Below are 16794 nucleotides of genomic sequence, written 5' to 3' on the forward strand. Positions count from 1 at the left end.
ACATACTCTGATGTAGGCAGCCTTCTCATCAGGGTATTTCTCCAGCCGGCGAGGTCCTTTACTGGATGATTTCTTGAACACCAGCCAACAACGGCGATAGATCTGTAACACACACACACACACACACACACACACACACACACACACACACACACACACACACACACACACACACACACACACACACACACACACACACACACACACACACACACACTCAATGTAAAGGTTAATATTTTAGGCTATGTAAAAACAGAACAACAATAACTTGTACAACAACACACAAGATGCTGTAAAGTTTTGACCAGGATGTTGTACTTGTGTCTACTTGTGTACTACCTCTCTCTACTCTGAGTCCATCAGTGTGTTCTCTCTGTCAGTACAGAACCATCAGAACACTACAAGTTCCAGGATGAATCACTCAGAACGCTCCAGAACAAGAAGTGTGAAACTCTGGACACTTTCCACCCTAAACAGTCGCCATCTTGGCTCTGCAGAGGAAGGGGCGGGGCCACCGACGTAGAGGATTTTCAAATTAATGCGGATTCCTTAATTTGAAAATTCTTCAGCTGCAGATATTTTGGAGGCTGATGTGGTCACATGATGAGGTCATTTCTTGTCAGTACACAGTCAGAGTCCTGACATGGAAGAGAACGGCGTGTTAGCGGACTAAAGGAAGTATGTCATCTGGAACACAGCTTCAGTTGATCTATTCTCTAAATTAGAGTTTTAATGAGGTGAAAGAAAAATGATCAGGACACTTATTGTATTTTAAAATTCTCCCGTGTCTTTGATCCAAAGAGCTGAAGTTTGTTGATTCTGTTACCGAGTGAACATGAGAACGTTTTGTCAGGACGATGTCCGATCTAAAGCTAATGAACATCACCTTCAGAAACTGCTGACTTGTATGATTGATGTCTGCTCCAGTGGAGAGTTGTCGTGTCTACAGGCCGATGCAACTGTTTTGTTTTTGGTTTCTGTCTCATAATACTTTTAAAATCACATTGAAATGTTGTGCTGAGTTTCCTCTACTGACCACACCGACTGTGTTTTCATCATTTGCACGTGTTTTGTTTTGTCCGTCTCCGTGTGTTTTCTGTGTTGTAGTGTTTCCAGCTCTCCGGGCATCATTTGTATTTATCTCCTTTCATCTCGGTTGTTTACACGAGCTTCATTCAGTCTCGGGGGAACAGGAGGGAGGATGAGAGGCTCCGACACCTCCACACCTGAACGTGTTCTCAGGAAACACCGGAGGTCAGCTGAACAGACGTTTTCACAAACACCCAGGTCCACCTTTACACCTAGAAACGGCTCTGAGCATTATTTACAGAGCTCCCAGTTCTGGTGTTTAGCCGATGCTCTGATCCAAAGCGGTGAGCAGTAAATCAGCAGGTAGAAATACAGCAGTTTGTCCGAGGACACTCTGAGCAAACGTGATTATCGATGGACTCAACTCAAAACCTCTCCAACCTGTCGCACCTACCGACTGGAAACACCAATCGATGTGTATCAACTGTTGTCAGATCGCAACCTCATTAATACTAAAACTACAAACCAACCATCCATTGAATCAAAGCCCATCTTTGATACTATTAATGATCTGCATTTGCTTTGCTTCTCCCGTAATTTAAATCGTATTTTTACACAGGATCTTCTTCCATCCCTCCTCATCTTTTATTCACTTCGGATTTGATGAGAGAAGTTGAATGGGAGTCTATGGAGCCGGAGTCTTTTTGGAGCCGACCTCTAGTGGCACTCGCTGGTATTGCAGCTGAAGACACTTCTGGATCAGAACCATTTTATAGACCTGAAGCTACGAACTCTTTTATATCTGTGAGTTACACGAACACCATGTCTCTGTGACAACATCATCATCATCCCCCCACCCCGTCTCCACTCTTGAACTTTACTTAGCACTGCTCACAGCATGTTTGTCTGCTGAGACTTGATTAATTGAAGCAGAGGATGGTGAAGATGAAGAGGAGGAGGGGGATAAATGATGGGCAGGAGGCTCTGAGAGGAGACATGAAATAAAATAAAAACTCAAGTGAACACACACATACGTTTTGACCACAGACTGTAACGAGAGATCAGTGAGCAATGAGATAGAATTACACTGGATTACATGCACACCTCATTTCCTGTAAATCCCTCGTGCACCTGAAGGCTTTTGTAATCCAGCACAGAAAAGAGAAGCACAGAGAGGTCATTACAGGATGTTATAATAAGACAAAATTATCTTAAAAATGGGGTTTATACATTATAACTTTACGAACACAGCCTCATCGTAAACACTAGTTTTAACCACAGACTGGATATAAAAGAGTTTGTATCTTCAGGTCTGTAAAATGGTTCTGATCCAGAAGTGTCTTCAGCTGCAATACCAGCGAGTGCCACTAGAGGTCGGCTCCAAAAAGCCTCCGGCTCCATAGACTCCCATTCAACTTCTCTCATCAAATCCAAAGTGAATAAAATGTGTCCATCAGTTATCTCGGTGTTGTTAGCTAAAGTCACTCCTTCTTCTTAGTTTTCTGGAGGTCCATCTGAAAATAATCCCTCATTCATTAGAAAAGAAGATTCAAGAAGACCTGCTTTTGGGGGCGTGTCTGTTTGATTGACAGGCCTGTGGTGCAGTCAGGTTACAGCTATCGGTGGGCGGGACGTAGTATCGTCAGGTTTCCGATCAGATCGGTCAGATCCACCTCTGGCTCCTCCCCCAGCTCGTCCAAATATGGTCACTTCCTGCTCCAAACCGCTCCGAACTAGCAAAGATGATGACGGACAGAATCTGAACTGGAGGATTCATAATGTTCACAAACCAACGATGACATCACTGATGGATGATGACATCACTGATGGTTGATGGTTGATAAACACACCAGCAGAGAAGTGTTACATCATGTAAATATCATATAATGCATCATTTAAAATAACGTAAAGTACCAGGGGAATTTCTTCGGGTCACTTTAAGATCCAAAGTGTGACCTTTGAGATTAGACTCCTGTTTTTCCAGCAGGACAATTAGCTTTGTGCTCAGAGGATCGATGCTGCGTCTCCTCAGGCTTCATTAATGTCTGATCTGATCTCACCTTCATTAACCTTCAGGCTGCAGTGTCCTAAAACTTCCACTCTGATGGCAGCACAGGACTTCTTTCAGCAACACTGGCTCTGTAATGGTCTAACAGCTATTTTTGGTGAAATGACTTTGTCCTGCCCATCTGATAGAGAGCAAGGTCGGTGCTAACAGCCCCAACATGATGATGGTGAGTGATCATCTGGGTGTTTCACTTGGTGGTCCATCAGTACCTGTTAACACAGACAGTACTGGAGAGAACACATCGACTGATCTCTCAGATGTTTGGTCAACACGGTCTGGTAAATATTTACACACCAGAACTCACCTTTGACCTTTACCATGATAGCAAACACTCTCTTGTGCTACAGTCAGTCAGTTTTTTATATACGGTAAATGTTCAACAATGGGGATATAGAATTAGAATAGAGTTTCATATGATATTAATCTAATGTAGTTTCTACTTGTTATAGTTCTATTAAATGACCCATTTGGTGAAGTCGGGTCTCTTTTGGTCCTTTTTGGTCGCTCCGAGCACCCGTACCGTAACACCACGGATAGTCACGCACTTACAGTCCTAGCGGAGGCTAGCTGGACCGGTTTGATTTGAACACATGACACGGAGCTAAAATGTTAAAAACACGAGTCCATGGATATCTTTGTTCATCAGATATCTTTGTTCACCAGATATCTTTGTTCATCAGATATCTGTGTTCATCAGATATCTTTTTTCATCACATTTCTTTGTTCATCAGATATCTTTGTTCATCAGATATCTTTGTTCCTCAGATATCTTTGTTCATCAGATATCTTTGTTCCTCAGATATCTTTGTTCATCAGATATCTGTGTTCATCAGATATCTTTGTTCATCAGATATCTTTGTTCCAACCAGACTGAGCTAGCTGATCAGTTTAGTGTTTCTATGTTCTGTATTTATTCAGTTGGAGACTGGAAGTCCTCTCTGTTGCTAGGTGGTTGCTAAGGGTCCAACTACTTCCTGGAGTAGGAAACATTGTGTGTTACATAAGAGTCTACTGACTTGACTGATTGTTTTTCAGTTCTTAGTCATACCTCAGGTGTTGCCATGGAAACGGAGATCACACAAACTGAAAGTTTTGTATTCTGATATTGAACACATTTAGATTGCATGTTTTATTTAGATGGTAACTTGTTGTTTAACTGCAGTATTACACAGGATTGTGTAATCACTGAAGTTAAAGTCCCCCCTCCAGTGTTATACTGCTTCATTGAAAGAACAGTTTTTCACTTTAGAATCCTTTATTTTGAGACCCAGAACTTCTGACTATTGTTTGGTCTGTACCAATGGTGACAGTAACATAACACCTGTGATCTTTTTTTTTTTTTTAAACAAATGTTGGCTTCATGCCTATTTGTCTTGTCTTTTGTGAATTTTTATTCAAAATCAATTTCCTCCTGTCACTCAGACTTATTTGAGATTTTGCTTTATTTTCTAAAGTTCAGAAGAAGAAAGGCATGCTGGGATCTGCCGCTTGGTTTGTCCAATGACTTTGCTCCCTATCATTTCTGATAGCTTGTGTCAATGTCGTAACGTTAATTTTTCTCTAAACGGTTCAACTTTTTAGCAAGAAGTTCGGTGGATGACGAGATGTTAGCTAATGAAATTTAATTTAAGAATGAGAACGGACAGAAAGACTGAGTGGATGAAAGTCTCAGTAGAGAACAGCAGAGACAGGAATCTGGACTTTTAGAGGAAGAGTTCAGGTTTCTGTCTGTTATGAAGTGGATCAGGGATTTAAATCTATGACAATAAGTTGGAAAATGTGCACCACCTGTAATCTGTCTGTAATAACATTGATGACGAATTCATTAAATGTAATTGACATTCATATGCAACCAGGTGCCGTCATGCATTTACTCTGTGGAGGAATAAAATGAGTTGCTGTGCTTTCTTTGATGGCTGCTTTTTTCATGATTATCAACATAAGATATTTGTATATTTGATATTATGAAAAGCCTGTGGTGGTCTGAGTCCAGGGGGGGGATGTTAGATCAGCGCTGATATAGTTGGTGGTGACCAGCTGTGATCAGCACCACAGACAGCAGCTTTACCTGATCACAGGTGTACAGGATGGAGCTGCACGGTGTGAGATTTACTTTGAAGATTATTGTGTGCGGAGGTCCATGCCTGTCTACACTGCTATACTGTATGTACGTGAATGTATATATTAATATATATTATATATAATATTTATCAATCAAAAAAATCTCTTAAAAATAACTTGTCAACCAATGTGAGTATTTTCGGCCTAAGTGTGATACTGAAACTGTTAATGAGTTTTATAAATCCTGAAGGTTGTCATTATGTATCAGCGCTGAGAGACTAACAGGATCACCTGCTGTGGACTTTTATCGCCCTGATCTGGCATTCAGCTTCACCTCCGCTCTCAGAACTGCTGGCTGCAGGCGCTCTGACCTGCTGTTCCACAAACGAGATCCTCCTCAGCTGATACAGCTGCTGTTACTGCTGTTACTGTTATTACTGCTGTTACTGTTACTGTTACTGCTGTTACTGTTACTGCTGTTACTGTTACTGCTGTTACTGGTACTGTTGTTACTGCTGTTACTGTTACTGCTGTTGCTGTTACTGCTGTTACTGTTACTGTTACTGCTGTTACTGCTACTGTTGTTACTGCTGTTACTGTTACTGTTACTGCTGTTACTGCTGTTACTGCTGTTACTGTTACTGCTGTTACTGCTACTGTTGTTACTGCTGTTACTGTTACTGCTGTTACTGTTACTGTTACTGCTGTTACTGCTACTGCTGTTACCGTTACTGCTGTTGCTGCCGTTACTGTTACTGCTGTTACTACCTCTGTTACTGTTCCTACCTCTGTTACTGTTACTAATGCTGTTACTGCTGTTACTGCTGTTACAGTTACTACTGCTGTTATTGTTCCTACCTCTGTTACTGTTACTAATGCTGTTGCTGCTGTTACTACTGACGTTACTGCTGTTACTGTTACTGCTGTTGCTGTTACTGCTGTTGTTACTGTTACTGCTGCTGTTACTGTTACTGATGTTGTAATATGTAATATATATATATACTGTACTGTATACACTGTATATACTGTGCATTTTATATTTTATATTTTTACTGTTATTTTACTGCTCTTTTATTGCTTTTCTATTGTTCTATTATTATCTTATTGCTTCTGTATGCTGCTGTAGTGAAAACAAATTCCGCTTGGGGATTAATAAAGTAACTACCTAACCTAACCTAACTGTTACTGCTGTTACTGCTGTAACTGTTGCTGCTGTTACTGTTACTGCTTTTACTGCTGTAACTGTTACTGCTGTAACTGTTCCTGCTGTTACTGTTACTGCTACTGCTGTTACTGTTACTGCTGTTACTGTTACTAATGTTACTGTTACTGTTACTGCTGTTACTGCTTTTGCTGCTGTTACTGTTACTACTGCTGTTACTGCTTTTACTGATACTGCTGTTACTGTTGTTACTGTTACTGCTGTTACTGCTTTTGCTGCTGTTACTGCTGTCTCTGTTACTACTGTTACTGTTGCTGTTACTGCTTTTACTGCTGTTACTGCTGTTACTGTTACTACTGCTGTTACTGTTACTACTGTTACTGTTGCTGTTACTGCTTTTACTGCTGTTACTGTTACTACTGCTGTTACTGTTACTACTGTTACTGTTGCTGTTACTGCTGTTACTGATACTGCTGTTACCGTTACTGCTGTTGCTGCCATTACTGTTACTGCTGTTACCGTTACTGCTGTTGCTGCCATTACTGTTACTGCTGTTACTACCTCTGTTACTGTTGCTCCTGCTGTTACTGTTACTACTGCTGTTACTGCTGTTACTACTGATGTTACTACTGTTACTGCTGCTGTTACTGTTACTTCTGTTGCTGTTACTGCTGTTACTGTTACTGATGTTGCTGTTATTGATGTTGCTGTGGCTGCTGTTGTTACTGCTGTTGCTGCTGTTACTGTTACTGCTACTGCTGTAACTGCTACTGCTGTAACTGTTACTGCTGTTGTTACTGTCACTGCTGTTACTGCTGTTGTTACTGTTACTGCTGCTGTTACTGTTACTACTGTTACTGTTGCTGTTACTGCTGTTACTGATACTGCTGTTACCGTTACTGCTGTTGCTGCCATTACTGTTACTGCTGTTACTACCTTTGTTACTGTTGCTACTGCTGTTACTGTTACTACTGCTGTTACTGCTGTTGCTGCTGTTACTGTTACTGTTACTGCTGCTGTTACTGCTACTGCTGTAACTGTTACTGCTGTTGTTACTGTCACTGCTGTTACTGCTGTTTTTACTGTTACTGCTGCTGTTACTGATGTTGCTGTTACTGATGTTGTTACTGTTACTGTTGCTGATGTTGCTGTTACTGCTGTTGCTGTTACTGCTGCTGTTGCTGCTGCTGTTACTGCTGCTGTTACTGCTGCTGTTACTGTTACTGCCACTGTTACTACTTGTGGTGGCGGGGTGTGGTTAGCTCAGCTGCAGGGGGTAGAGAGTGGGAGGAGTGGTTCAGGAAACGGTGCCGGGCAGAAGTAATGAGCACAGCTGAGCCAAATAGGGACTGATGAGCTCTCCCCTATAAAGGGAGCAGGGAGAAGGAGGCTGGGGGAAAGCGGTTGCACAGAGACATTGGTGTATGGACAGGGCAAATAAAGGCATTTTACACCCGAACGTACGACTGAGCGTGTCATTTGTGTCCAGGAGAGACCCCGGTAGCACCAACCTTGCTACACTGCTGTTACTGTTGCTGTTGTAACTTTTACTGCTGTTACTGTTGTTACTGTTACTGTTGTTACTGTTGTTACTGTTACTGTTGTTACTGTTACTGTAATTTGTTTGATTTCAGAATTGTAGAGCGGTCTTTGACATTTTACTGCAAACTATCAGCAGTGTTTCCTGAAACAAAAACTATTTCATTTAACAGGTTTCTTTGGTGGCTGATGTTCATTCAGATGTGTTCTCACATAACTGTGCACAAGTTGCAGAGAAGGTAAGAGACAGGTGGACATTTGGACAACTGATGCCTTCATCAGACTGAATGATTCTTCATCACTTATTATTATTATGGCTCATTTGGAGATAATGATCCTGCTTAGACACATTAAACTTCAGATTGACATCATTGGTCAACAAGAGTAGGCTCCACCATCAATGAAATAGTAAATTCTGACAGAGGTGTGAATGTGTTCTCCAATCAGGGAGCTCGGGATCCTGCAGGAACTGAAGAAATGTGCTCCACTTTCAGAATAATATGGGATCAACTTTAGATGAGTGTTGACTGTCCCTCACAAACAAGACCAATATTAGTGTTGTAAATGATGACAACCTATCAGCAGTGAGGAATATCAAGTGCAATGGTTTTCCTCTGAGAGTTGTTGAATCCCCTTTATTTTGATTTAAATAGTCAGCACTCGAGAACCAGGGATTTTTAACAAATTATAAAAACAAATGCAGCTTTAAGCACACAGTTTGCTGTGTGAAATAGTCTCGTTACACTGAGGGGTTTAAATCTGCAGTTATAGAGTTGAACCAGGCTACTAATGATCTCTGCCTTCAGATGTGAATTTGTGTTCCAGGATATCATGTTTATATAATATTATTTTGACAGAAGAACTGTGTTATGACCATCAGATATGAAGGCGGCCTGATGTTCATGTGTTATGTTGAAGCAGTGCATCATAAACTCAATGAATGCTGTCAGTGTCAGCATGCCACCGACCACAAATTCATTATAAATGTACAAACACACAGAGTCATCAGAATCTGTGCTTTAGGCTCCGCCTCTCACACACACACGTTTTAGTTTGCTTCCAGGTTCTGTTGTCAACCTGCTGCATATCCTCCTAACATCCTGTGCAGAGGGAGGAGGTGGAGGTGGATGGACGGGACAACAAAACATCTGACAGGAACACAGGAGCTCGCTGTCAAGGTTCTCATTCCAGCACAATTACACTCAAGTGTGAGCTTTAACACGATTATTGGCACGACAGTGATGCAGTCAGCATCCGTAAGCATCACTGAAGGGGAGCGACCAAAAAGGACCAAAAGAGACCCAATTTCACCAAATCGGTCACATTTAACTGACTCATACCTCACCATCTTTTTCTCTTCCATAGTTTCTTCTTATTATCTGTTGTCTCCATTCAGTTCCTTCACTCGTGTAGTTTCTCTTCTTTCTTTTCCAGATGTCCCGTCATGGAGCTGCATGTCTCTGCTCTGTACTTGTCGTCTCCACCAACAGTTCTTCTCTTCTATCTCTACGCTGTCCTTTTCTCTCTCTGCTCTCCTCTCACCCCAACTGGTCGAGGCAGATGCTCCGCCCACCTCTGATCCTGGTTCTGTTAACAGATGTTCTCCACCTCTGATCCTGGTTCTGTTAACAGATGCTCCGCCCACCTCTGAGCCTGGTTCTGATAACAGATGCTCCGCCCACCTCTGATCCTGGTTCTGATAACAGATGCCCCGCCCACCTCTGATCCTGGTTCTGTTAACAGATGTTCTCCACCTCTGAGCCCGGTTCTGTTAACAGATGTTCTCCACCTCTGATCCTGGTTCTGTTGGAGGTTTCTTCCTGTTAAAGGGAGTTTTTCTTCCCTTTGTTGGAGGTTTTTCTCCCTTAAAGAGGAGTTTTTCCCTCCTAGCTTATGTGGGAATTGTTGAATTGTTGAATTGATGAATTGATGAATTGATGAATTGTTGGGTTTCTCTGTATAATATTGTAAAGTCTTGCTGTAAAGACTTTAATGTGTTAAGTGCCATGAAATAACCTGTGTTGTGATTTGGCGCTACAGAAATAAAATTGAATTGAATTGAATTTAAAATATATACTTTACTGCTAAATGCTGTCTGCAAAAAACAACACAATCATTTGTCCCCAAAAGGTACGACAGATGGAGAAGACAGACATGGAGCTCATTAACCACCTGAATGCACTGACTTCATGCTGAATCAGTGGGAGGTTGTTTGAGGAGGAGGAAGAGGAGGAGGAGGGAGGGGGGGTTGTTCCACACACAGAGGATGATCAATACCAATCTCATCAATAAAATAGTTCATGATCCTGAAGAGGCTGTGGTAACAGGAACAGCTGGGATCCTTCCTCCGGCTCTGTTGTTCCTGTTGAGATGAATCCAGCGGGACTCTGTCTGAGCAGCCTGGAGGAGGAGCTCAGCTGTGCAGCCCTCTCTGCCCTCAGGATGTACACACCAAGTCATGTGACCCGCTTCTCACCTCTCTGTCTTCATGCCCTCCTGACTCTCCTGGGTTTTCTACAACACTGTGTGAACTCACTGAGAGAATCTCGCCCCGAAAAAGGTTTCACCGACACAGATCTGAGACTTTTTAATGCCACTCTCAACGTTCAATCACCACATATGTTTTTTATATGGTGGAGAAATGATAGCAGTATTATGGTGAAGGATATGATGTGGAACACCCTGCTGGGGACCTGAGGTTGTACCTTTGGTTTGACGGGTTGCCAGGTTTGAGGGAGACTTAATGCTAATGTTAGCATCATTGCTGCTGAAGGTGCACAGGTTGACCGATCTGTTCTCGCTGCCGGTTCTCTTCTAACTGAGCTGCATCACAGCTGCGATGAAGCCTCTCCGCATCCTCAACCATAAAATCACACAGAATGCAAATGTCTGGTGACATAGTGACGCATGTGTTCACCTGCATCCACAGCTGGTCTTAAGAAAGCTGCACAGCAACACAAGCCAGGAATCCTCCTGACAAACAGGATGAAACAACCATGGAAGGCGTGAAAGGAAGAACTGTCACTCATCTTTCAGCAGCAGGTGACTGGTTCTAATGATCAGTTCTGATAAACCAGATGACCTCCAGAGGTTAACAACGATGGAAGTTCTCCAGTTCCGTCGATCAAAACCTGAGTTACACGCAGAGGTTTGTGCACATTTACTATTTCAACATTGACAGAGCGCGAACTCAGGAAACGTTTGCTTTGTGAGGTTCTCATAACCTGTGTATTATCAACATGCAGTGGACTCGGCACACTTTGCCTTTTGTCATCGTATTTTATCCTTCGCTGCTTGCTGTTAAAAGATCACGTGTTTTCATTTTTGTGCATGAGATAAGTTTATATAGAGAGAGAGAGCACAACAGGCTTTCTCCTCTCAGTATGAACTACAACTCTGTTAACTAAGTCCAGCTGTAATATGTATATAGACATACAGTATATACATATATATGTATTATTGTTAGTAGAAGACAATAATAATGATATTGAGAGCTTGTGGATTAAATCATTACTATATGTAACTTTGAGGATGCTATAGACTTTATAGTTGGTGAACTTCACAGAGAAGAGAAAGTCTGTTGTGGATGTTTCTCGATAAAAAACGTATCCCATCACGAGACAGTAAATCGTGGCCTTGATTTAGTAATTCTTTTTCTCTCTGAGCACTGCGGAGCTCCGTACCGTTCCGACACTAAAGACCACAGCTGATGAGTCCAGTTGTAAAGCTTCACTTCTTCTGTATTAACTACTTCACAGCAGGTAATTATGGTGAATTAGGAAGGACAGAACCAAACATAAAGGAAACACAAACATGTTCAATAATTAAATCTAAGTGATCCACAAAGAAACATTTCCATCTTTTCTCATCACTATCATCCATCGTCAGATCTTTGTTTCTAAATCACAGCAGCTGTATTTCACTAAACTGTTCTTCAGACGTTTGGAGAGATTGTGACCAAAACTGAGAGGGAGGAAAAACAAAAGAGAAAGAGAGATGGACGACTCCAAAGGATGCAGAGAAAGGACCCTGATAATGAGGAGGAGATGAGAAGAGAAAACCGGAGAGGGAGGAAGAGGAGACATAGAGCAATTAAAGAGCAGAGCAGCGAGAGGAAGAGGACACCGAGAAACCAGGAGAACAAAACTGTCTGCCAGCTCCAACATGCCCAACGCACTAATGAGTCTGAATTATTTCCAAATAAACAATCACAGCCTCTTCTATGTCTCCTGTATTTATGACACACTTCATTTCATTTTCAGATTTCAAAGCTCCTCTGAATGTGACGAGAAAGAAGAAACTGCAGGAGAAAAAAGAAGAAAAGCCGACAGACGATGAGACATCCGTTGCTCCTCTTCATGATGAAGGACAGAGAATCCGTTTTAAAGCAGAGACAAAGGACACGGAGGAGGAGGAGAGAGAGGAGGAGGAGGCGAGGAGACTCCGCCCTCACAAACCCTCAGCAGGAAATAATCTGCACCGACTTCACCGTCGTTTTAAAACTGTCACCAAGTGGTGGTTTTCACACTCATCGTTAGCAACAGTGAAGAAAAGGCTGATGATGAGGTCACTGGTTATTCAAAGAATTGGACGAATTCAGATGATGATGAACAAAAAGTCAGTAGTCGCTGAGACATTAGAAGCATGAGGGATGATAATCTAGCTGGATGCAGTGTTAACGAGAGATCAGTGAGCTGTGAGGTTGATATCAATGAGATATAATTACACTGGATTACATGCACACCTCATTTCCTGTAAATCCCTCGTGCACCTGAAGGCTTTTGTAATCCAGCACAGAGAGGTCATTACAGGATGTTATAATAAGACAAAATTATCTTAAAAATGGGGTTTATACATTATAACTTTACGAACACAGCCTCGTCGTAAACACTAGTTTTAACCACAGACTGGATATAAAAGAGTTCGTATCTTCAGGTCTGTAAAATGGTTCTGATCCAGAAGTGTCTTCAGCTGCAATACCAGCGAGTGCCACTAGAGGTCGGCTCCAAAAAGACTCCGGCTCCATAGACTCCCATTCAACTTCTCTCATCAAATCCAAAGTGAATAAAATGTGTCCATCAGTTATCTCGGTGTTGTTAGCTAAAGTCACTCCTTCTTCTTAGTTTTCTGGAGGTCCATCTGAAAATAATCCCTCATTCATTAGAAAAGAAGATTCAAGAAGACCTGTTTTTGGGGGCGTGTCTGTTTGATTGACAGGTCTGTGGTGCAGTCAGGTTGCCTGCTGTCAGATCAAACAGTGTTTGTGGTTATTAACAAAGAGTACTGGTGGACATTAAACTCTCCATTATTTGCAAGAGCTTGCAGTTTTTTTAAAAATCCTCAAAAAACATCGTCATCAAAATCTAAACAAAAAGTATAAACAAGATCAAATAAATATTTTCAAACTAAACTCAGTTTATTAACAACAATAACTCCTCATTTCCAACCAGAAAGTTTCTGCTGCTGTTTTCATCACCAAAAACAACTGTTCACCGGAACAAGAGGAGAAACAGGAAGTGACGGGGTTTGTGGGAAATGTGTTCTTCACATTAAAATGATGATTAAATGTTTGTGATCAAAGGAAGTGATTCCATATTACTGGATGTTAAATGAGTTTTCTCCACACGTCCAGTTGTCAGAGACGTCTCTTTGTTTGTTTCATCCAGCAGGTCTATGTGTTGAATGAACATGAATTAAACAGCATCTAAAGCTCTTATTTTGAAAGGCTGATGTCGTCCTTGTTTCTATATTCCAGTCACAGACGCTCTGTTCTGGAAACATACGCAGCTTTTAGGACCTTTTAGGAGCTTTTAGGAGCTTTTATCTCCACAGTTCTCCAAGTTCAATAAATACATAAAAAATATTTGAACTAAAATATTTCTGTGATGTGCAGCATGATTATTATCACAGGAAGTGATTACACATTTATTACTTTATCAGGGATTACTTAAAAGTTCTTTCTCAACTTGCAATTTCTTTCTAATTCCCACAATTTTACACCAAAAAAAAAAAAATCACTTAAAACTTCTTAAATTACATCAAAACTTTTGAGAAAAACTGTTGCAAAATCAAACATTTTTGATCAAAACAATCACAGAGAAACTATGAATTCCTGGAGGGACTGAGTATTACAATCACTTTCAGCTACATTTAAAACATAAGAAAACTATTTTAACTAACAATTACTTCTGTGAGAAAGGTGTCAGTTTGCTTTGATCGGTTGTTGCAGCTTCTGGATCTCAGTACTGACAGATCACATGACTCCTGGAACCTGAACCAGAACCCATTTTCACCTCATGAATATATGTGTCTGTCCTCCCCCATATGGTCTGCAGTTGCTCCATCCTACTGGGCGTCAACCACCGCTTCATTTAACCATTCAGTTCCACTGAAACCTGCCGACTCTACAGCGACCGACCGCGTCCATCGAGTTTTTACTGAGTACAGAATATCTATTAAACTGTTTTAATGAACGTCAGCAGCTCGAAGAGGTGCTGAGACGTTATTCTGCACTGAAAGCTGAACGTTAGGTTCTTTTTGTTAACACTGCACTCGTCACTGTCACCAGCCGTCCAATCACAGTGAAGGAGGGGTGGGACAAACTGAGAAACTGGTCTCTGATTGGTCCGTCCTACAGAGTGGCTGCTAATGTCAAGATGAACCGAGTTACCAGCAGACAGGATACATCCTCAAAGGAACTATTCTCTGGAAAAAATAAAGACCATTTCCAAAAACCACAGCGATGCATCCAGTAACTGTTGACATATTTCAGGACTCAGCAGCTGACCACTGCTGCTGCTGGGGTTTTAAATTCAGTCCCACACAGAAAGAAAGTGACCACTTCCCAGTTTGGATCAGTACAATAATGGACATAAAGCCATTCTTCTTCTTTCTCTATCTCTGACACACATTTGCAAACGAGACACAAAACTTTAGGAGAAGCAGAACGGTCGCGGCAGGTCGAGCACCAAAATTGGAGAACATTACTTCCCGCAGGTCGTGTTTTTTCTACATCAGCCGCTAACTGAGCTCAAACTTCAGGACCACAAACTGTATTTTGCTAATATCCGGGTTTCATCAACCTCCTCGGAGGACCGGCTTCATGTGGAGAGAGCTGCTGTACAGAACCGGACTCAAATTGATTTGCATTTGTTTCCATAATAATTGTTGAAGTCGCTGCCCACGCCATCTTAATATGATTCACGCTCACTCGGATCAGCATTCAGCATGCAGTTAGTGCAGCTGCAGCTGGAGGCGGGACGGACGGTGTTCAACAGGAGGTCGCACAAAATATACAGTTTAATAAAATACTCGGTCTGAAACATGAACAACTGCAGAACAACTGCCATAAAGATGTTGATTTTGTTTGTGAACTAAGGCGCATGGCAGCGTGAAATCCTGAAAACACCATCACATGCTGCTTCATCATCATCATCTACCTACTGCTGGTTGTTTCAGTCTTTGTGCTCGAATCATCAGCTCCGTGCATTAATGTGATTCACTCACAGGTGGGTGAAGTGACGTAAATATGAAGCATCCCAAGTGCAATATAATTTAACGATGAGACGGAGCCTCTTATCCTCTGTTCTGTTCATTTGAGTATTAAAAAATAGAAGTAATCATCAAAAAGAAAAGCTCATAAAAAATATAACATTTGACACATTAGTCCCTTTTGTGTCACTGTAGGAGACACAGATAGAAATACAGATCTAAAGACTCTGTGCGTTTTCAAGAACAGTTCATTAAATGCACAAATTTATGCAAAAATCTTGAGCCGGATACACATATTGATAAAGGAACCGTGTGCGAAACTTAGACAACAATGTGAGCTTCAGCAGCAGAAGGAAAACAGCATGTGATGAATATCTGCCTCAATGTTCCACACTGTTCATCAGCCTGTTGCTAACTGTCTGGCTGCTCGAGTGCAGTGGGATTTTAGAAATGGCTGAAAAGGATGATAAAAGAGAAACCAAACCTAAATAGTAAAGTTACAGGCTGTGAAACCAAAACAACAAGCTAAACAAGGCTCAATGGTCTTTAGAACGGTGAGTAGCTGCAGAGGTGATGATTATTATCTGGAAGTTCATCACTATGACTTACAACTGACCATCAACCATCAGTGATGTCATCCCGACGATACTACGTCCCGCCCACCGATAGCTGTCACCTGACTGCACCACAGGCCTGTCAATCAAACAGACACGCCCCCAAAAACAGGTCTTCTTGAATCTTCTTTTCTAATGAATGAGGGATTATTTTCAGATGGACCTCCAGAAAACTAAGAAGAAGGAGTGACTTTAGCTAACAACACCGAGATAACTGATGGACACATTTTATTCACTTTGGATTTGATGAGAGAAGTTGAATGGGAGTCTATGGAGCCGGAGGCTTTTGGAGCCGACCTCTAGTGGCACTCGCTGGTATTGCAGCTTAAGATACTTCTGCATCAGAAGCTACATCGACTTTTATATACAGTTTATGGTGAGAAAACACACACACACAGACACACACTCACCCCTAGCTTGCGGCTGCGCATGCGTACGTAGCCCTGCTTGACGATGTCGTTGAAGTTGGAGGCCATCTTCGGAGGGGGGGTGACCTGCTGGAGACCATCCAGATGTTGCCAGATGTTTGTCCCCTCCTACCGGTCCAGAGTGTCCAGCATCCTTCACCGACAGTCCCGTCTGTGTGTGTCCTTCTCTTTTATTAATCCACCTCCTCACATCCTCCTCCCTCCTCTCACTCCTCCTGTTTCCTGTTTGCTGCTCCTCTCACTCCTCTGGTGTTTTTCTTCTCCTCTGTCCTTTCATTCACTCTTCTTCAGACGGTCCTCCTCTCATCTTCCTCTTCGGCATTTCTAAGAAACGGACAGACAAAGAGACGGAGAGAGGGAGTTAGAAATGGATATATAGATGTATTATTCATTGAAGAGAGG

The 16794-nt window shown here is 41.9% G+C and overlaps 1 protein-coding gene across 1 annotated transcript in view; it reads right to left on the reverse strand.

Moving 5' to 3' along the window:
* The window catches only part of dok4 (docking protein 4), a 62958-nt gene that overhangs the window by 13111 nt on the left and 33053 nt on the right, over positions 1-16794 (reverse strand). Inside the window, exons 2-3 of the mRNA XM_069725744.1 lie at positions 16375-16716; positions 1-102 (exon numbers count right to left, since the gene is read on the reverse strand). The exon at positions 1-102 is cut by the window's left edge and continues 6 nt beyond it. Of these exons, the coding sequence (XP_069581845.1) occupies positions 1-102; positions 16375-16440 (168 nt within the window). The 5' untranslated portion in view covers positions 16441-16716. The remainder of the gene's footprint in view (positions 103-16374; positions 16717-16794) is intronic.

The sequence above is a fragment of the Brachyistius frenatus genome, unplaced genomic scaffold (genome assembly GCF_029030835.1).
Source record: "Brachyistius frenatus isolate BFR_SWC_R1_liver_20210118 unplaced genomic scaffold, ASM2903083v1 Contig_445, whole genome shotgun sequence".
Classification (NCBI taxonomy): Eukaryota; Metazoa; Chordata; class Actinopteri; family Embiotocidae; genus Brachyistius; species Brachyistius frenatus.